The 21,488-nt window shown below is 50.3% G+C and overlaps 1 protein-coding gene across 2 annotated transcripts in view; it reads left to right on the plus strand.

The window, feature by feature from the left end:
- Positions 1-21,488, plus strand: part of LOC137322682 (cGMP-dependent 3',5'-cyclic phosphodiesterase) — a 275,396-nt gene that overhangs the window by 139,798 nt on the left and 114,110 nt on the right. For both annotated transcript variants that reach the window (XM_067985615.1, XM_067985616.1), the window contains exons 4-7: positions 11,712-11,821; positions 13,629-13,684; positions 17,029-17,088; positions 17,869-18,010. In XM_067985615.1, coding sequence (XP_067841716.1) covers positions 11,712-11,821; positions 13,629-13,684; positions 17,029-17,088; positions 17,869-18,010 — 368 coding nt within the window. The remainder of the gene's footprint in view (positions 1-11,711; positions 11,822-13,628; positions 13,685-17,028; positions 17,089-17,868; positions 18,011-21,488) is intronic.

Raw genomic sequence — 21,488 nt, forward strand, 5'->3', positions numbered from 1 at the left:
GGTGAGTGTGTGTGTCAGTAAGTGGGTGAGAGTGTGTGTGTCAGTGAGTGGGTGAGTGTGTGTGTGTCAGTGAGTGGGTGAGAGTGTGTGTCAGTGAGTGTGTGAGAGTGTGTGTGTCAGTGAGTGGGTGAGAGTGTGTGTGTCAGTGAGTGGGTGAGTGTCAGTGAGTGGGTGAGTGTGTGTGTCAGTGAGTGGGTGAGTGTGTGTGTCAGTGAGTGGGTGAGAGTGTGTGTCAGTGAGTGGGTGAGAGTGTGTGTGTCAGTGAGTGGGTGAGAGTGTGTGTGTCAGTGAGTGGGTGAGAGTGTGTGTCAGTGAGTGTGTGAGAGTGTGTGTGTCAGTGAGTGGGTGAGAGTGTGTGTCAGTGAGTGGGTGAGAGTGTGTGTGTCAGTGAGTGGGTGAGAGTGTGTGTCAGTGAGTGGGTGAGTGTGTGTGTGTCAGTGAGTGGGTGAGAGTGTGTGTGTCAGTGACTGGGTGAGTGTGTGTGTCTGAGTGGGTGAGAGTGTGTGTGTCAGTGAGTGGGTGAGAGTGAGTGTGTCAGTGAGTGTGTGAGAGTGTGTGTCAGTGAGTGGGTGAGTGTGTGTGTCAGTGAGTGGGTGAGAGTGTGTGTCAGTGAGTGGGTGAGTGTGTGTGTCAGTGAGTGGGTGAGTGTGTGTGTGTCAGTGAGTGGGTGAGTGTGTGTGTCAGTGAGTGGGTGAGAGTGTGTGTGTCAGTGAGTGGGTGAGAGTGTGTGTGTCAGTGAGTGGGTGAGAGTGTGTGTCAGTGTGTGTGTGTCAGTGAGTGGGTGAGAGTGTGTGTCAGTGAGTGGGTGAGTGTGTGTGTCAGTGAGTGGGTGAGTGTGTGTGTGTCAGTGAGTGGGTGAGTGTGTGTGTCAGTGAGTGGGTGAGTGTGTGTGTCAGTGAGTGGGTGAGAGTGTGTGTCAGTGAGTGGGTGAGTGTGTGTGTGTCAGTGAGTGGGTGAGTGTGTGTGTCAGTGTGTGTGTGTCAGTGAGTGGGTGAGAGTGTGTGTCAGTGAGTGGGTGAGTGTGTGTGTCAGTGAGTGGGTGAGTGTGTGTGTGTCAGTGAGTGGGTGAGTGTGTGTGTCAGTGAGTGGGTGAGTGTGTGTGTCAGTGAGTGGGTGAGAGTGTGTGTCAGTGAGTGGGTGAGTGTGTGTGTGTCAGTGAGTGGGTGAGAGTGTGTGTCAGTGAGTGGGTGAGTGTGTGTGTCAGTGAGTGGGTGAGAGTGTGTGTGTCAGTGAGTGGGTGAGTGTGTGTGTGTCAGTGAGTGGGTGAGAGTGTGTGTCAGTGAGTGGGTGAGAGTGTGTGTCAGTGAGTGAGTGAGAGTGTGTGTGTCAGTGAGTGGGTGAGAGTGTGTGTCAGTGAGTGGGTGAGAATGTGTGTCAGTGAGTGGGTGAGAGTGTGTGTGTCAGTGAGTAGGTGAGAGTTTGTGTCAGTGAGTGGGTGAGTGTGTGTGTCAGTGTGTGGGTGAGTGTGTGTGTCAGTGAGTGGGTGAGTGTGTGTGTGTCAGTGAGTGGGTGAGTGTGTGTGTGTCAGTGAGTGTGTGAGAGTGTGTGTGTCAGTGAGTGTGTGAGTGTGTGTGTGTCAGTGAGTGGGTGAGTGTGTGTGTGTCAGTGAGTGGGTGAGTGTGTGTGTCAGTGAGTGGGTGAGAGTGTGTGTCAGTGAGTGGGTGAGAGTGTGTGTGTCAGTGAGTGGGTGAGTGTGTGTGTGTCAGTGAGTGGGTGAGTGTGTGTGTCAGTGAGTGGGTGAGTGTGTGTATCAGTGAGTGGGTGAGAGTGTGTGTCAGTGAGTGGGTGAGAGTGTGTGTCAGTGAGTGGGTGAGTGTGTGTATCAGTGAGTGGGTGAGAGTGTGTGTCAGTGAGTGGGTGAGAGTGTGTGTCAGTGAGTGGGTGAGAGTGTGTGTCAGTGACTGGGTGAGTGTGTGTGTCAGTGAGTGGGTGAGAGTGTGTGTCAGTGAGTGGGTGAGTGTGTGTGTCAGTGAGTGGGAGAGTGTGTGTGTCAGTGAGTGGGTGAGTGTGTGTGTCAGTGAGTGGGTGAGTGTGTGTGTGTCAGTGAGTGGGTGAGTGTGTGTGTGTCAATGAGTGTGTGAGAGTGTGTGTGTCAGTGAGTGTGTGAGTGTGTGTGTGTCAGTGAGTGGGTGAGTGTGTGTGTGTCAGTGAGTGGGTGAGTGTGTGTGTCAGTGAGTGGGTGAGAGTGTGTGTCAGTGAGTGGGTGAGAGTGTGTGTGTCAGTGAGTGGGTGAGTGTGTGTGTGTCAGTGAGTGGGTGAGTGTGTGTGTCAGTGAGTGGGTGAGTGTGTGTATCAGTGAGTGGGTGAGAGTGTGTGTCAGTGAGTGGGTGAGAGTGTGTGTCAGTGAGTGGGTGAGAGTGTGTGTCAGTGAGTGGGTGAGTGTGTGTATCAGTGAGTGGGTGAGAGTGTGTGTCAGTGAGTGGGTGAGAGTGTGTGTCAGTGAGTGGGTGAGAGTGTGTGTCAGTGACTGGGTGAGTGTGTGTGTCAGTGAGTGGGTGAGAGTGTGTGTCAGTGAGTGGGTGACTGTGTGTGTCAGTGAGTGGGTGAGTGTGTGTGTGTCAGTGAGTGGGTGAGTGTGTGTGTCAGTGAGTGGGTGAGAGTGTGTGTGTCAGTGAGTGGGTGAGTGTGTGTGTCAGTGAGTGGGTGAGTGTGTGTGTCAGTGAGTGGGTGAGTGTGTGTGTGTCAGTGAGTGGGTGAGTGTGTGTGTGTCAGTGAGTGGGTGAGTGTGTGTGTCAGTGAGTGGGTGAGTGTGTGTGTCAGTGAGTGGGTGAGTGTGTGTGTCAGTGAGTGGGTGAGTGTGTGTGTGTCAGTGAGTGGGTGAGTGTGTGTGTCAGTGAGTGGGTGAGTGTGTGTGTCAGTGAGTGGGTGAGTGTGTGTGTCAGTGAGTGGGTGAGTGAGGGGGCAAGCACTTTGATGGGAGTGTACTATAGGCCCCCAGTCAGGGGGAGATAGAGGAACAGATATGTAGGCAAATCTCAGAAAATTGTGCAAATAATAGGGTAATAATAGTGGGGGATTTCAACTTCCCCAATATTAACTGGGATACTCAGAGTGTAAAAGGCTTAGAGGGTACAAAATTCTTAACGTGCATCCAGGAGAGCTTTTTGAGCCAGCATGTAGAAAGTCCTACAAGAGAGGGGGCGGTACTGGACCTAATTCTAGGGAATGTGGCCGGCCAAGTGGAAGAAGTGCTAGTAGGTGAGCACTTTGGTGACAGTGACCATAATTCGGTGAGATTTAAGGTGGTCATGGAAAAGGACAGGGAGGGGCCGGAAATAAAGGTTCTAAATTGGGGGAAGGCCGATTTTAATAGGATAAGGCAGGATCTGGCCAAAATGGACTGGGATCAGCTGCTTGTAGGAAAATCCACATCGGAGCAATGGGAGTCTTTCAGAAGGGAGATTGAGACCATACAATGGCAACATGTTCCCGTAAAGGTCAAGGGTGGTTCCAAGAACTCCAGGGAACCTTGGATGTCAGGGGATATACGAGAATGGATTAGGAAAAAAAGGAGGGCTTTTGGCAGATACAAAAGGCTAAAGACGGAGGAAGCCCTAGAGGAGTACAAAAAGTGCAGGGGGATACTTAAAAAAGAAATTAGGAGATCAAGGAGGGGCCATGAAATAACACTGGCGAGCAAAATAAAGGAAAATCCTAAGATGTTTTATAAGTATATTAAGGGTAAGAGGATAACTAGGGAAAAAATAGGGCCCATTAGGGACAAAAATGGCAATCTGTGTGTGGAGCCGGCAGATGTAGGAGGGGTTCTAAATGAATTTTTTGCATCTGTTTTCACTATGGAGAAGGACGATGTAGACATAGAAATACGGCAGGGGGACTGTGATATACTCGAACATATTAACATCGAGCGGGAGGAGGTATTGGCGGTTTTAGCAGGCCTAAAAATGGATAAATCCCCAGGCCCGGACGAAATGTATCCCAGGCTACTGTGTGAGGCAAAGGAGGAGATTGCGGGGGCTCTAACACATATATTCAGAACCTCTCTGGCCACAGGGGATGTGCCAGAGGACTGGAGAACCGCTAATGTAGTACCATTATTCAAGAAGGGGAGTAGGGAAAAACCGGGGAACTACAAGCCAGTGAGCCTAACATCAGTGGTAGGAAAATTATTGGAAAAAATTCTGAAGGACAAAATTAGTCTCCACTTGGAGAAGCAAGGATTAATCAGGAATAGTCAACATGGCTTTGTCAAGGGAAGATCATGTCTGACTAATTTGATTGAATTTTTTGAGGGGGTGACTAGGCGTGTGGATGAGGGTAACGCAGTGGATGTGGTATACATGGATTTCAGTAAGGCCTTCAATAAAGTCCCCCACAGGAGACTGGTCAAGAAGGTACGAGCCCATGGAATCCAGGGTACCTTGGCACTTTGGATACAAAACTGGCTTAGTGGCAGAAGGCAGAGGGTGATGGTCGAAGGTTGTTTTTGTGACTGGAAGCCTGTGGCCAGTGGGGTACCACAGGGATCGGTGCTGGGTCCCTTGCTGTTTGTGGTCTACATTAATGACTTGGATATGAATGTAAAAGGTATGATCAGTAAGTTCGCTGATGATACAAAAATTGGTAGGGTGGTAAATAGCGAGGAGGATAGCCTCAGTCTGCAGGACGATATAGATGGGTTGGTCAGATGGGCGGAACAGTGGCAAATGGAATTTAACCCGGAAAAGTGCGAGGTGATGCACTTTGGAGGGACTAACAAGGCAAGGGAATACACAATGAATGGGAGGACCCTAGGCAAGACAGAGGGTCAGAGGGATCTTGGTGTGCAAGTTCACAGATCCCTGAAGGCGGCGGAACAGGTAGATAAGGTGGTAAAGAAGGCATATGGGATACTTGCCTTTATTAGCCGAGGCATAGAATATAAGAGCAAGGAGGTTCTGATGGAGCTGTATAAAACACTGGTTAGGCCACAGCTGGAGTACTGTGTGCAGTTCTGGTCGCCAAACTACAGGAAGGATGTGATTGCTTTGGAGAGGGTGCAGAGGAGATTCACCAGGATGTTACCAGGGCTGGAGCGCTTCAGCTATGAAGAGAGACTGGGAAGATTGGGTTTGTTTTCCTTGGAGCAGAGGAGGCTGAGGGGGGACATGATTGAGGTGTACAAAATTATGAGGGGCACAGATAGGATGGATACTAAGGAGCTTTTTCCCTTCGTTGAGGGTTCTATAACAAGGGGACATAGATTCAAGGTAAAAGGCAGGAGGTTTAGAGGGGATTTGAGAAAGAACTTTTTCACCCAGAGGGTGGTTGGAGTCTGGAACTCACTGCCTGAAAGGGTTGTGGAGGCAGGAACCCTCACAACATTCAAGAAGCATTTGGATGAGCACTTGAAATGCCATAGCATACAAGGCTACGGACCAAATGCTGGAATATGGGATTAGAGTAGACAGGGCTGATGGCCGGCGCGGACACGATGGGCCGAAGGGCCTCTATCCGTGCTGTATGACTCTATGACTCTATGACTCTATGACTCTATGAGAGTGTGTGTCAGTGAGTGGGTGAGTGTGTGTGTCAGTGAGTGGGTGAGTGTGTGTGTGTCAGTGAGTGGGTGAGTGTGTGTGTCAGTGAGTGGGTGAGTGTATGTGTCAGTGAGTGGGTGAGAGTGTGTGTCAGTGAGTGGGTGAGTGTGTGTGTCAGTGAGTGGGTGAGTGTGTGTGTCAGTGAGTGGGTGAGAGTGTGTGTGTCAGTGAGTAGGTGAGTGTGTGTGTCAGTGAGTGGGTGAGTGTGTGTGTCAGTGAGTGGGTGAGTGTGTGTGTGTCAGTGAGTGGGTGAGTGTGTGTGTCAGTGAGTGGGTGAGTGTGTGTGTGTCAATGAGTGGGTGAGTGTGTGTGTCAGTGAGTGGGTGAGTGTGTGTGTGTCAGTGAGTGGGTGAGTGTGTGTGTGTCAGTGAGTGGGTGAGTGTGTGTGTCAGTGAGTGGGTGAGTGTGTGTGTCAGTGAGTGGGTGAGTTTGTGTGTCAGTGAGTGGGTGAGTGTGTGTGTCAGTGAGTGGGTGAGTGTGTGTGTCAGTGAGTGGGTGAGTGTGTGTGTCAGTGAGTGGGTGAGTGTGTGTGTCAGTGAGTGGGTGAGTGTGTGTGTCAGTGAGTGGGTGAGTGTGTGTGTCAGTGAGTGGATGAGTGGGTGTGTCAGTGAGTGGGTGAGTGTGTGTGTCAGTGAGTGGGTGAGTGTGTGTGTCAGTGAGTGGGTGAGTGTGTGTGTCAGTGAGTGGGTGAGAGTGTGTGTCAGTGAGTGGGTGAGTGTGTGTGTGTCAGTGAGTGGGTGAGAGTGTGTGTCAGTGAGTGGGTGAGTGTGTGTGTCAGTGAGTGGGTGAGTGTGTGTGTGTCAGTGAGTGGGTGAGAGTGTGTGTCAGTGAGTGGGTGAGTGTGTGTGTGTCAGTGAGTGGGTGAGTGTGTGTGTCAGTGAGTGGGTGAGTGTGTGTGTGTCAGTGAGTGGGTGAGAGTGTGTGTCAGTGAGTGGGTGAGTGTGTGTGTCAGTGAGTGGGTGAGTGTGTGTGTCAGTGAGTGGGTGAGTGTGTGTGTCAGTGAGTGGGTGAGTGTGTGTGTCAGTGAGTGGGTGAGTGTGTGTGTCAGTGAGTGGGTGAGTGTGTGTGTGTCAGTGAGTGGGTGAGTGTGTGTGTCAGTGAGTGGGTGAGTGTGTGTGTCAGTGAGTGGGTGAGTGTGTGTGTCAGTGAGTGGGTGAGTGTGTGTGTCAGTGAGTGGGTGAGTGTGTGTGTCAGTGAGTGGGTGAGTGTGTGTCAGTGAGTGGGTGAGTGTGTGTGTCAGTGAGTGGGTGAGTGTGTATGTGTGAAGGAGACATTGTGAGAATGTATTTATGGGTGAGAGCGAGCACTGAGTCCGCCCTCTCAGGATGTAAAAGATCCCACGGCCGCTATTTGAAGAAGAGCAGGAGAGTTCTTTCCGGTGTCCTGGGGCCGATATTTATCCCTCAACCAACATCACTAAAAAAACAGATTATCTGGTCATGATCACATTGCTGTTTGTGGGATCTTGCTGTGTGTAAATTTGCTGCTGTGTTTCCTACATTACAACAGTGACCACACTTCAAAAGTACTTTTTTTGTTGTAAAGCGCTTTGGGACGTCCTGAGGTTGTGAAAGGCGCTCTATAAATGCAAGTTCTTTCTTTCTTTCATTGGCTTTCTCTTACCTTCTCTCTCACTGTGTCGTTCTCTCTCACTCTTGCTGTCTGTATCTATCCTTTTCTTTCTCTATCTCTCCCTCTCTCCCCCATCTCATCCGTACCTTCCACTGCTCGGGCAGAGGGGCAGGACGTGCAGCCCCCACTCTCCTCTGAGCGACTCGGGTTGTGTCCTTACGTGGAACGGAGCCCGAGGCAGACCTGGATGAAGCAATTGGTTAAACGCTGTCCTTTCAGCACCCGGGTGATGCTGACTGTGGAGATTGTCCTTTCGGGATCTGGGAGCTTTAGTTTGTCAGACACTGGATTTGAGCAGTTCGATCACTTTCTCAAGGTTTGGACACTGTCTTTCAACACATGGGACAGTGTGGAGGGAGCTTTAAAACAGAGCGAGAGAGGCAGAAACATATCGACAGCAACTGACCCGTTATATTAAAAACAGATAACATTTGTTCGCTGGTGGGGTAACGTGTAGCGTGACATGAACCCAAGATCCCGGTTGAGGTTGTCCTCATGGGTGCGGAACTTGGCCATCAATTTCTGCTCGACGATTGTACATTGGCGAGACCATGCAGACGCTGCGACAACGGATGAACGGACACCGCGCAACAATCGCCAGACAGGAGGGTTCCCTCCCAGTCGGGGAACACTTCAGCAGTCAGGGACATTCAGCCACCGACCTTCGGGTAAGCATACTCCAAGGCGGCCTTCGAGACACACGACAACGCAAAATCGTCGAGCAGAAATTGATAGCCAAGTTCCGCACCCATGAGGACGGCCTCAACCGGGATCTTGGGTTCATGTCACGCTACACGTTACCCCACCAGCGAAAAAATGTTATCTGTTTTTAATATAACGGGACAATTGCTGTCGATATGCTTCTGCCTCTCTCGCTCTGTTTTTTTAATTGGCATCTCCACATCATCTGTTTTTTTAGTTCTGGCTATTTGTATATTCGGTGGCCTTTTCGGTAACACCTATCTGTCTGAACACTTTGGTTGCCTTGGCAACGGGCAGTTGAAAAGACTTTTGTAATCACCAGGCATTGTTCTGTGATTTATAAATGCGAGAGGTTCGAGGATTTCATTTCCACATTCACCTGAGGAAGGAGGAAGCCTCCGAAAGCTTGTGGATTTTAAAATAAAATTGTTGGACTATAACTTGGTGTTGTAAAATTGTTTACAATTGTCAACCCCAGTCCATCACTGGCATCTCCACATCATACCTTGGGAGTGTTTGATGGGACAGTGTGGAGAGAGCTTTACTCTGTATCTAACCCGTGCTGTACCTGCCCTGGGAGTGTTTGATGGGACAGTGTAGAGGGAGCTTTACTCTGTATCTAACCCATGCTGTACCTGCCCTGGGAGTGTTTGATGGGACAGTGTAGAGGGAGCTTTACTCTGTATCTAACCCTGTACCTGCCCTGGGAGTGTTTGATGGGACAGTGTAGAGGGAGCTTTACTCTGTATCTAACCCATGCTGTACCTGCCCTGGGAGTGTTTGATGGGACAGTGTAGAGAGAGCTTTACTCTGTATCTAACCCATGCTGTACCTGCCCTGGGGGTGTTTGATGGGACAGTGTGGAGGGAGCTTTACTCTGTATCTAACCCGTGCTGTACCTGCCCTGGGAGTGTTTGATGGGACAGTGTAGAGGGAGCTTTACTCTGTATCTAACCCATGCTGTACCTGCCCTGGGAGTGTTTGATGGGACAGTGTAGAGGGAGCTTTACTCTGTATCTAACCCATGCTGTACCTGCCCTGGGAGTGTTTGATGGGACAGTGTAGAGGGAGCTTTACTCTGTATCTAACCCGTGCTGTACCTGCCCTGGGGGTGTTTGATGGGACAGTGTAGAGGGAGCTTTACTCTGTATCTCACCCGTGCTGTACCTGCCCTGGGAGTGTTTGATGGGACAGTGTATAGAGTCATAGAGTTATACAGCACGGATAGAGGCCCTTCGGCCCATCGTGTCCGCGCCGGCCATCAAGCCCAGTCTGATCTAATCCCATATTCCAGCATTTGGTCCGTAGCCTTGTATGCTATGGCATTTCAAGTGCTCATCCAAATGCTTCTTGAATGTTGTGAGGGTTCCTGCCTCCACAACCCTTTCAGGCAGTGAGTTCCAGACTCCAACCACCCTCTGGGTGAAAAAGTTCTTTCTCAAATCCCCTCTAAACCTCCCGCCTTTTACCTTGAATCTATGCCCCCTTGTTATAGAACCCTCAACGAAGGGAAAAAGCTCCTTAGTATCCATCCTATCTGTGCCCCTCATAATTTTGTACACCTCAATCATGTCCCCCCTCAGCCTCCTCTGCTCCAAGGAAAACAAACCCAATCTTCCCAGTCTCTCTTCATAGCTGAAGCGCTCCAGCCCTGGTAACATCCTGGTGAATCTCCTCTGCACCCTCTCCAAAGCGATCACATCCTTCCTGTAGTGTGGCGACCAGAACTGCACACAGTACTCCAGCTGTGGCCTAACCAGTGTTTTATACAGCTCCATCATAACCTCCTTGCTCTTATATTCTATGCCTCGGCTAATAAAGGCAAGTATCCCATATGCCTTCTTTACCACCTTATCTACCTGTTCCGCCGCCTTCAGGGATCTGTGAACTTGAACACCAAGATCCCTCTGACCCTCTGTCTTGCCTAGGGTCCTCCCATTCATTGTGTATTCCCTTGCCTTGTTAGTCCCTCCAAAGTGCATCACCTCGCACTTTTCCAGGTTAAATTCCATTTGCCACTGTTCCGCCCATCTGACCAACCCATCTATATCGTCCTGCAGACTGAGGCTATCCTCCTCGCTATTTACCACCCTACCAATTTTTGTATCATCAGCGAACTTACTGATCATACCTTTTACATTCATATCCAAGTCGTTAATATAGACCACAAACAGCAAGGGACCCAGCACCGATCCCTGTGGTACCCCACTGGCCACAGGCTTCCAGTCACAAAAACAACCTTCGACCATCACCCTCTGCCTTCTGCCACTAAGCCAGTTTTGTATCCAAAGTGCCAAGGCACCCTGGACTCCATGGGCTCGTACCTTCTTGACCAGTCTCCTGTGGGGGACTTTATTGAAGGCCTTACTGAAATCCATGTACACCACATCCACTGCGTTACCCTCATCCACACGCCTAGTCACCCCCTCAAAAAATTCAATCAAATTAGTCAGACATGATCTTCCCTTGACAAAGCCATGTTGACTATCCCTGATTAATCCTTGCTTCTCCAAGTGGAGACTAATTTTGTCCTTCAGAATTTTTTCCAAGAGGGAGCTTTACTCTGTATCTAACCCGTGCTGTACTTGCCCTGGGAGTGTTTGACGGGACAGTGTAGAGGGAGCTTTACTCTGTATCTAACCCGTGCTGTACCTACCCTGGGAGTGTTTGATGGGACAGTGTAGAGGGAGCTTTACTCTGTATCTAACCCTGTACCTGCCCTGGGAGTATTTGATGGGACATTGTGGAGGGAGCTTTACTTTGTATCTAACCCGTGCTGTACCTGCTCTCAGAGTGTTTGATGCTCAGTAGAAGGAATGAAAACTATTTGTATTTCACAGCACTGATCTTGATAATGAGAGCAATTATTCCTGTTAAGCAAACAAACATAGAGTGGGGACTCTATGAGGCAGCTGCAATGGCCTGTCAGCACTGTGAGTTTAACCTGAATTCACTCGCAGGAGAAAAACTAGAGATTCAAATGGTGATTTCAAACCATTCCTTGTCTGCACGATATTCAAAACAGCCAGTGATTAAGATTAATGTTCTTCGATGCAACGCGCAGAAGGAGAAAACAGTATTTATTTTCATCGATGGCCCCAAGGTAAATCTTAGCCTGTCTGAGGCTGACCTATTGGAACTCTGCTGAACACCTCCCCGGGATCAACGTGGGATCCACACATCGATTTGAGCAGCGCTCTCCCCACCTCGAGTTTTGTCAACTCGGAGAAAGCAATTTAACGGACTTCCCAGATCCCGTTTCCCCTGAGAGATCCCAGTAAAAGGCTCCATAATGCAGATCAAAGGGAAGGACTTGCATCTTTCATGACCTCAGAATGTCCCAAAGCGTTTTACAGACCATTAGTTTCTTGAAGTGCAGTCACTGTTGTGATGCAGGAAACGCGGCAGCCAAGTTGCGCACAGCAAGATCCCACAAACAGCAAGATGATAAATGACCAGATAATCTGTTTTGGTGATGTTGGTTGAGGGATAAATATTGAGCTCGGAGACCGGGGAGAACTCCCCCCTGCTCTTCTTCCAATAGTGGCCGTGGGATCTTTTACGTCCACCTGAGAGGGGCAGACGGGGCCTCGGTTTAACGTCTCACCCGAAAGACGGCACCTGCGACAGTGCGGCACTCCCTCAGCGCTAGCGTCAGACTAGATTATGTGCTCAAGTCTCTGGAGTGGGGACTCGAACCCACGACCTTCAGAGGCGAGGGTGCGACCGGCTGACACGTAACCGGGCAGTGCCTTTAGTCACAGGGCCATAGGCCAAGGAGTGACAGACGAAGCTTGGCTGTAAACTATTAACCGTGCTGTGTGTCTCCTCTCACAGGGAAGCTGTCATCGCAAAGAAAAGGATGGAGTGTAACGGGCTGCACAAGTCTGACATACAGACGGCAAAGATGAGCCATCTGGTGGCCCCTTTGGCACACGACCATCAAAGTGAGTGAAGTCGCCTCGTCCGAAACCACTCGCCTCCACCCCTGCCGCCGCTGCCCCCCGCCCACACAGCCCAGCCCTGAAGCCTGGCCCCTCCCCCCCTCCCCCCCCCGGCCTCCCCACAAACACCGCACCCAAGACCCCCCCCCCCCGGCCCCCTGAGTGAACTCCGTCAGCGCTGACGTGATCCCGCGTGGCTTTCCACCAGACCTGAACCCGTACACGCTCGACCATCACCCACTGGGACGAGCTGCTTTTGTTGGGGTGGGCGGGGTGGGCGGGGGGGAGGAGGCAGGTGAAAGATGTCCTCCTTCGCCTAGGAGTTGTGGGGGGGGGGGCGGGTGCAAGGGGGCAAAGCAAGAGCCCGTAGGCTCCCTGTTGGCATTTGATGAAATAATCCCTCTGCCCCATTGACCTTAGAATGTGATTTTTTTTGGAGGCAGATGATTCGCCTTTTTAAGTTATTTTCCCCATGGCCCCAGGTCTGACTGTGTGGGTGACAGGCCCCAGGTCTGTCTGTGTGGGTGACAGGCCCCATTCCTGTCTGTGTGGGTGACAGGCCCCATTCCTGTCTGTGTGGGTGACAGGCCCCAGGTCTGTCTGTGTGGGTGACAGGCCCCATTCCTGTCTGTGTGGGTGACAGGCCCCAGGTCTGACTGTGTGGGTGACAGGCCCCAGGTCTGTCTGTGTGGGTGACAGGCCCCATTCCTGTCTGTGTGGGTGACAGGCCCCATTCCTGTCTGTGTGGGTGACAGGCCCCAGGTCTGACTGTGTGGGTGACAGGCCCCAGGTCTGTCTGTGTGGGTGACAGGCCCCATTCCTGTCTGTGTGGGTGACAGGCCCCATTCCTGTCTGTGTGGGTGACAGGCCCCATTCCTGTCTGTGTGGGTGACAGGCCCCAGGTCTGTCTGTGTGGGTGACAGGCCCCAGGTCTGTCTGTGTGGGTGACAGGCCCCAGGTCTGTCTGTCTGTGTAACTGGCCCTATTCCTGTCTGCATGGGGGGCATGCCCCAGGTCTGTCTGTGTGGGGGCACAGACAATGTGCCACTCTGATACCAGTTGCTTGTGCACAGGCGGCTTACTCACTTTCCAGATGAAGCCATTTTCGGTGTTTCTGACACAATAAAGTGCTAAATAAATGCATGATTGTTATTTCCTTCCATTCTTTCCTCATTTCTACCTACTTTCATTCTACTCTTCCTTCCTGCGCTCCTCCCTTCACTTCCTTCCTTCTTCCTTTTCTTCCTTCTTTCTTTCCTCCTTCTGACCCCTTCCTTATTCTTTCTCCATCCTTTACTTCTTCCATTACCTTCCTGCTTTCATCCCTCCCTGCCTCCCTCCCTGCCTTCCTCCCTCCCTCACTGCCTCCCTCCCTCCCTCCCTCCCTGCCTCCCTCCCTGCCTTCCTCCCTCCCTCACTGCCTCCCTCCCTCCCTGCCTCCCTCCCTCCCTCCCTCACTGCCTCCCTCCTTCCCTCCCTCCCTCACTGCCTCCCTCCCTCCCTCCCTCCCTGCCTCCCTCCCTGCCTTCCTCCCTCCCTCACTGCCTCCCTCCCTCCCTCCCTCCCTGCCTTCCTCCCTCCCTCACTGCCTCCCTCCCTCACTGCCTCCCTCCCTCCCTCCCTCCCTCCCTCACTGCCTCCCTCATTGCCTCCCTCCCTCCCTCACTGCCTCCCTCCCTCCCTCCCTCCCTCCCTCCCTCCCTTTCCTTACCCATTGCCCATTTGCTGGCACTCCTTTCTCTTGCTCTTAACCAGGTGCTGAGTTTGTAGGTACTAAATCTCCTTTCATTTTGTGCCTTCCTTCCCCCAGTAATGATTATCCCGGTCGTGGACAGTGACGTAGGGAGAGTGATAGCAGTGATTGTGGTAAGGAACTCTCTTTATCTTTCCCGCAGCTCCCTCCTTCCATTTGTGTGAGTGTCCGATATCACAGAGAAAGACTGAGCGAGAGAGATGCTTACTTTTCATAGAAACATAGAAAATAGGAGCAGGAGTAGGCCATTCGGCCCTTCGAGCCTGCTCCGCCATTCAATATGATCATGGCTGATCCTCTATCTCAGTACCATATTCCCGCTCTTTCCCCATATCCCTTGATGCCTTTTGTGTCTAGAAATCTATCTAGCTCCTTCTTAAATATATTCAGTGACTTGTCCTCCACAGCCTTCTGTGGTAGAGAATTCCACAGGTTCACCACTCTCTGAGTGAAGAAATTTCTCCTCATCTCAGTCCTAATGTCCTACCCCGTATCCTGAGACTGTGACCCCTCGTTCTGGACCCCCCAGCCAGGGGAAACATCCTCCCTGCATCCAGTCTGTCTAGCCCTGTCAGAATTTTATATGTTTCAATGAGCTCCCCTCTCATTCTTCTAAACTCGAGTGAATACAGGCCGAGTCGACCCAATCTCTCCTCATACGACAGTCCTGCCATCCCAGGAATCAGTCTGGTGAACCTTCGCTGCATTCCCTCTATGGCAAGTATATCCTTTCTTAGGTAAGGAGACCAAAACTGCACACAATACTCCAGGTGTGGTCTCACCAAGGCCCTGTATTAATGCAGTAAGACATCCTTGCTCCTGTACTCAAATCCTCTTGCAATGAAGGCCAACATACCATTTGCCTTCCTAACTGCTTGCTGCACCTGCATGTTTGCTTTCAGTGACTGGTGTACAAGGACACCCAGGTCCCTTTGTACATCAACATTTCCCAATCTATCACCATTTAAATAATACTCTGCCTTTCTGTTTTTCCTTCCGAAGTGGATTTACATTTATCCACATTATACTGCATCTGCCATGTATTTGCCCACTCACTCAACTTGTCTAAATCCCCTTGAAGCCTCTTTGCATCCTCCTCACAGCTCACATTCCCACCTGTCATCAGCAAACTTGGAAATATTACATTTGGTTCCCTCATCCAAATCATTGATATATATTGTGAATAGCTGGAGCCCAAGCACTGATCCCTGCGGTACCCCACTGGTCACCGCCTGCCACCCCGAAAAAGATCCATTTATTCCTACTCTCTGTTTCCTGTTTTCCCACTTCCCACACTCCTCCTAACCAACAACAACTTGCATTTATATAGCGCCTTTAACGTAGTAAAACGTCCCAAGACGCTTCACAGGAGCGATTATCAAACAAAATTTGACACTGAGCCACATAAGTGGATATTAGGACAGGTGACCAAAAGCTTGGTCAAAGAGGTAGGTTTTAAGGAGCGTCTTAAAGGAGGAGAGAGAGGCGGAGAGGTTTAGGGCGGGAATTCCAGAGCTTAGGGCCGAGGCAGCTGAAGGCACGGCCGCCAATGGTGGAGCGATGAAAATCGGGGATGCGCAAGAGGCCAGAATTGGAGGAGCGCAGAGATCTCGGAGGGTTGTAGGGCTGGAGGAGGTTACAGAGATAGGGAGGGGGGCAAGGCCATGGAGGGATTTGAAAACAAGGATGAGAATTTTAAAATTGAGGTGTTGCTGGACCGGGAGCCGATGTAGGTCAGCGAGCACAGGGGGTGATGGGTGAACGGGACTTGTTGCGAGTTAGGATACGGGCAGCAGAGTTTTGGATGAGCTGAGGTTTACGGAGGGTGGACGATGGGAGGTCGGCCAGGCATTAAACGCAGTAGAACCCTGGGAGTCGCTGGCACCCAGAGTTCATGTTGGCGGATATAAAAGTTGTGGTGAGGATTGGCTTATCCGCTAATTTTCTCCCCTCCTGCCCTGGAGGATTTGCTGGTGTCTGATTTTGGTGCCATGGTGGCTGGTTGCCCATCACCTGGGTGCCCGTTCTTCACACATGAGCTGAGGCTGTGGGTATCAGCTGGCCACTTGACCAAAGCAGATCATCACAGCTGAGTCCGATACCTCAGCTACCCGTATCCTATCCCCTACCAAGCCTCGCACACTCAACACCCTCTGTGATGCTCTGTGACCGTGATAATTCTAAAATTCTCATCCTCGTGTTCAAACCCCTCCATGGCCTCGCCCACTCCCTATCTCTGTAACCTCCTCCAGCCCTACGACCCTCCGAGATCTCTGCACTCCTCCAGTTCTGGCCTCTTGCTCATCCCCCAATTCCTTCTCCCCACCATTGGCGGCCGTGCCTTCAGCTGCCTGGGCCCTAAGCTCTGGAATTCCCTCCCTAAACCTCTCCATCTCTCCACCTCTCTCTCCTCCTTTAAGCCCCTCCAAAAAGCCTCCGTCTTTACCCATGCTTGTGGTCACCTGTCCTAATATCTTTTTGCTTTGGTTTGGCGTCCATTTTTGTCTGATTATGCCTCTGTAAAGCGCCTTGAGACATGATCCTGCGTTAAAAGTGCTCTGTAAATGTTCTTGTTTTTTATGGTGTCGCCTACAACATCCCCACCTTCAGTGAGAGTTGCTGAATCGCAATCAGGAGTGGCTCGACTGTCTCCTTCCCCAACGATGTAGCTACCTTCGCCATCTCTATTGCTAAGGCTGAGTGCTACAATGGACAGTGCAGTTGGTGAACATGGAATTACGTAGAATCTACAGCACAGAGACAGGCCATTCGGCCCAACTGGTCCATGCCGGTGTTTATGCTCCACACGAGCCTCCTCCCACCTTATTTCATCTCACCCTATCAGCATATCCTTCTAGTCCTTTCTCCCTCATGTGTTTATCGAGCTTCCCCTTAAATGTATCTACACTATTCACCTCAACTACTCCTTGTGGGAGTGAGTTCCACATTCTCACCACTCTCTGGGTAAAGAACATTTTCCTGAATTCCTGGATTTATTAGTGACTATCTTATATTTATGGTCCCCTAGTTCTGGTCTCCCCCACAAGTGGAAACATCTTCTCCACGTCTACCCTATCAAACCCTTTCATAATCTTAAAGACCTCCATCAGGCTGCCCCTTCTCTTCTCTTCTCTTAAAGAGCCCTAAACTGTTTAGTCTTTCCTGATAGGTATAACATCTCAGTTCTGGTATCATCCTAGTAAATCTTTTTTGCACCTTCTCCATTGCCTCTATATCCTTCTTATTGTGCAGAGACCAGGACTGTTCACAGTGCTCCAAGTGTGGACACGTTCGACTGAAGGCGGGCCGTGTTTCAATTCTGAGGGGGGATTGCAATTGGTCTGAGTCCAGTTCGTGCTGCTGCCAAAGGCCAATTGCCCCCCCCCCCCTACCTCAGCGTTGAATCTCCCTGTAATGGACTGCATGTGTACATTGTATTCTCTTTGTTCCCCCCCAGATTTACAGCAGCCTCCTGAACAACATTGACGAACCCGCCCTTAATCTTCTGGAGAAACACGTGAGTATGGACTGTCTGATGTTCCCAGAACTTGAGGTCAGTCCCTACTCCTTCCCCCCTCCCCCCCAACCCCCCCCCCCCCCCCCCCACCCCTGCTATATTGTCAGCTTGGCTCAGTGAGCGTCACTGTCAGAAGGTCGGGGTTGAGCACAAGTTCAGTCATGGCTCAGTGGGTAGCAGTCTCTCGCCTCTGAGAGAGAAGGTGCTGGGCTCAAGTCCCCACTCCAGAGACTTGAGCCCACAATCCAGGCTGTGACGTTCGCCAGAGCTGAGGGACTGCTGCACTGTCGGATCTTTCCGATGAGACGTTAAACCGAGGACTCCGACTGCCCCCCTCAGGTTGACGTAAAAGATCCCCCGGCCACTGTTTCAAAGAAGAGCAGGGGGAGTTCTCCCCGGTGTCCTGGGCCAATATTTATCCTCCAACCAACATCGCTAAAAAAAAACAGATTGTCTGATCATTTATCTCATTGCTGTTTGTGGGATCTTGCTGTGCGCAAATTGGCTGCCGCGTTTCCCACACTTCAAAAGTACTTCATTGGTCTGTAAAGCGCTTTGGGATGTCCTGAGGTCATGAGAGGTGCTATAAAAAATGCGAGTTCTTCTGACTATCTTGTGGCTCAGAAAGTGGAGATTTGGGGTTCATCCAACAGTCCCACATGGACAGACTCATACAGACACGTCTGGTGCAGGACGGCACCTCGGTAGTACCCTGCGCTTGCTGGCTGTTCTGCGTTGCCAATCACTGACGCTCTTGCTTTTGTCTCGTCTCCGTGACAGATTGCCGCGTCTTGCAAGCGTGTTCAGGCCCTCCTCAATCCACTGTCCTGGAGTCACACCGGTTTGCAGCACAGCTATGCCACGCCGATCGAGATTCCTGGGGCGTTCGATGAGCTGGACCGCAAGATTCTTAAGCTGTGTGGTACAGTCAATGTTCTCTTTTCGGTTTAAGTGCTATCCTGGCTCAGACTGTTTGATGGGACAGTGTAGAGGGAGCTTTACTCTGTATCTAACCCGTGCAGTACCTGCCCTGGGAGTGTTTGATGGGACAGTGTAGAGGGAGCTTTACTCTGTATCTAACCCGTGCTGTACCTGCCCTGGGAGTGTTTGATGGGACAGTGTAGAGGGAGCTTTACTCTGTATCGAACCCGTGCTGTAACTGCCCTGGGAGTGTTTGATGGGACAGTGTAGGGGGAGCTTTGGATGATGTTATGGAGGTGGAAGTATGCGGTCTTTGTAATGGAGGGGATCTGAGGTTGGAATGTGCACTTGGGTTGAACAGGAGGCCAAGGTGGCCAACCATCTAGTTGAGTGTGAGATGGTGGCTGGGGAGGAGGATGGAGCTGGAGGCTAACAACTAAATACTGAAGGAAGTTACTCAATGAAAACTGTTTTCGATTTTGGGCTGGGTGAGTTGGATGTTACATAAGAACATCAGAAATAGGAGCAGGAGTAGGCCATACAGCCCCTCGAGCCTGCTCCGACATTCAATAAGATCATGTCTGAACTTCTACCTCAACTCCACTTTCCCGCCCTGTCTCCATATCCCTTGATTCCCTTAGTGTTCAAATATCTATCGATCTCAATCTTGAATATACTCAATGACTGAGCGTCCACAGCCCTCTGGGGTAGAGAATTCCCAAGATTCACAACCCTCTGAATGAAGAAATTTTTCCTCATCTCACTCCTAAATGGCCGACCTCTTATCCTGGGACTATGCCCCGTAGTTCTAGACTCTCCAGACAGGGGAAACAGCCTCTCACAGCTACCCTGTCAAGCCCCCTCACAATCTTATCAGTTTCAATGAAATCACCTCCCATTCTTCTAAACTCGAGAGTAAAGGCCCATTCCACTCAATCTCTCCTCATAGGACAACCCTCTCATCCCAGTAATCAATCCAGCGAACCTTCGTTGCACCCCCTCTAAGGCAAGTATATCCTTCCTGGATGAGTGGGATGTCTGACCAGGATAGTTGGGTGTTGGACTGGGAGAGTTGGGTGTTGGACTGGGAGATTGTGATGTCGGACTAGGTAAATAGTAGTACTGCAGCGTTTTGCTCATTGGAACTCATTCCATAGAATCATAGAAAGGTTACAGCACGGAAGGAGGCCATTTGGCCCATCGAGTCCACGCCGGCTCTGTGCAAGAGCAATCCAGCTACTCCCACTCCCCCGCCCTATCCCCGTAGCCCTGCAAATTTTTTTCCTTTCAAATACTTATCCAGTTCCCTTTTGAAGGCCATGATTGAATCTGCCTCCACCACCCCCTCGGGCAGTGCATTCCAGACCCTAACCACTCGCTGTGTAAAAAAGTTTTTCCCTCATGTCACCTTTGGTTCTTTTGCCAATCACCTTAAATCTACGTCCTCAGGTTCTTGACCCTTCCGCCAATGAGAACAGTTTCTCTCTATCTACTCTGTCTAGACCCTTCATGATTTTGAACACCTCTATCAAATCTTCTGTCAATCTTCTCTGTTCCAAGGAGAACAACCCCAGCTTCTCCAGTCTATCCACGTAACTGAAGTCCCTCATCCCTGGAACCATTCTAGTAAATCTCCTCTGCACCCTCTCTAAGGCCTTCACATCTTTCCTAAAGTGCGGTGCCCAGAATTGGACACAATACTCCAGTTGTGGCCGAACCAGTGTTTTATAAAGGTTCACAATGACTTCTATACTTTTGTACTCTATGCCTCTATTTATAAAGCCCAGGATCCCGTATGCTTTTTTAACCGCTTTCTCAACCTGCCCTGCCACCTTCAACGATTTGTGCACATATACCCCCAGATCTCTCTGTTCCTGTACCCCTTTTAGAATTGTGCCCTCTAGTTTATATTGCCTCTCCTCGTTCTTCCTACCGAAATGTATCACTTCGCATTTTTCTGCGTTAAATTTCATCTGCCACGTGTCCGCCCATTCCACCAGCCTGTATATATCCTCTTGAAGTCTATCACTATCCTCCTCACTGTTTACTACCCTTCCAAGATTTGTGTCATCTGAAAATTTGGAAATTGTGCCCTGTACACCCAAGTCCATGTCATTAATATATATCAAGAAAAGCAGTGGTCCCAGCACTGACCCCTGGGGAACACCACTGTACACCTCCCTCCAGTCCAAAAAACAACCGTTCACCACTACTCTCTGTTTCCTGTCCCTTGGCCAATTCTGTATCCATGTTGCTACTGCCCCCTTTATTCCATGGGCTGCAATCTTGATGATAAACCTAACAAGCAGCACTTTATCAAACACCTTTTGAAAGTCCATATACACATCAACTGCATTGCCTTCATCGACCCTCTCTGTTACCTCATCAAAAAGCTCAATCAGGTTGGTTAAACACGATTTGCCTTTAACAAATCCGTGCTGGCTTTCCCTAATCAATCCACGCTCGTCCAAGTGACTGTTAATTCTGTCCCAGATTATCGTTTCTAAAAGTTTCCCCACCACTGAGGTTAAACTGACTGGCCTGTAGTTGCTGGGTTTATCCTTACACCCTTTTGTGAACAAGGGTGTAACATTTACAATTCTCCAGTCCTCTGGCACCACCCCCCGTATCTACGGATGTTAAATACAGTCAAGAGTTCATACAGATACAGATTTTGATATTTTCTTATTTTAAAAAATAATTTGAATATTTTTGCATCTGCGAGTAACTAGTAAAACACTGACACACATAATGTCACTATTATTTCCATCTTCAGTTCACAATTACGCCTCAGTGGCGTTCAAGCGAAGGGGTTGTTTGTTATAAGCTGGACAGCCCGGTGGTGAAGGATAGAACACGAGAGCCTGGTCTTCAGTTGCTTCCAAGCCTTTATTCACAGAGATCCACATTACCCACAACCACATCCCAGATCAGCTCTCTTATACATGGATACAAGAGAGTTCCCAATTAATCCCCACCATTGAATACAATTAGCACTGTCACCCTCAAGTGGCCTCATGTGGAAAGCTAAGTACCGTGTCCTATCAGTCCATGAAGAGAAGACTATCTGAGGTTCCAATCCCCAGCCTGTGCTGAATTCACTGCCCCTGCCAGGACAGTTGGCAAATTACACAGTTGACCTCAGTGCCCTTGGGCTAGGGCAGGCAACGATATCAGCTGAGCTTCCTGCTCCATATCTCGATTCATTGCGTCTTGTCAGAAAAGTGCAAGCATGTTCATGTTAGGCGAGAACATAGATTGGGCTTGACTGGGTTGGACACTCATGGGCGAATTGCCCACCAATTCATTGTCAGAGCCTGCATTCCATTTGGGTCCTGAGAACTTCTCCAGTGCAACAATCAGATTAGGGCTGGAACATGGGGCAGAACTCTGTTTCTCAGGGATTGCCTGGAGAAGGGGGGTCATGAAATCCCAGTGGGGGGAGGGCAAGGGGTATTGGGTCGTAATCATTTTCATAC

The sequence above is a fragment of the Heptranchias perlo genome, chromosome 6 (assembly GCF_035084215.1).
Source record: "Heptranchias perlo isolate sHepPer1 chromosome 6, sHepPer1.hap1, whole genome shotgun sequence".
Lineage (NCBI taxonomy): Eukaryota > Metazoa > Chordata > Chondrichthyes > Hexanchiformes > Hexanchidae > Heptranchias > Heptranchias perlo.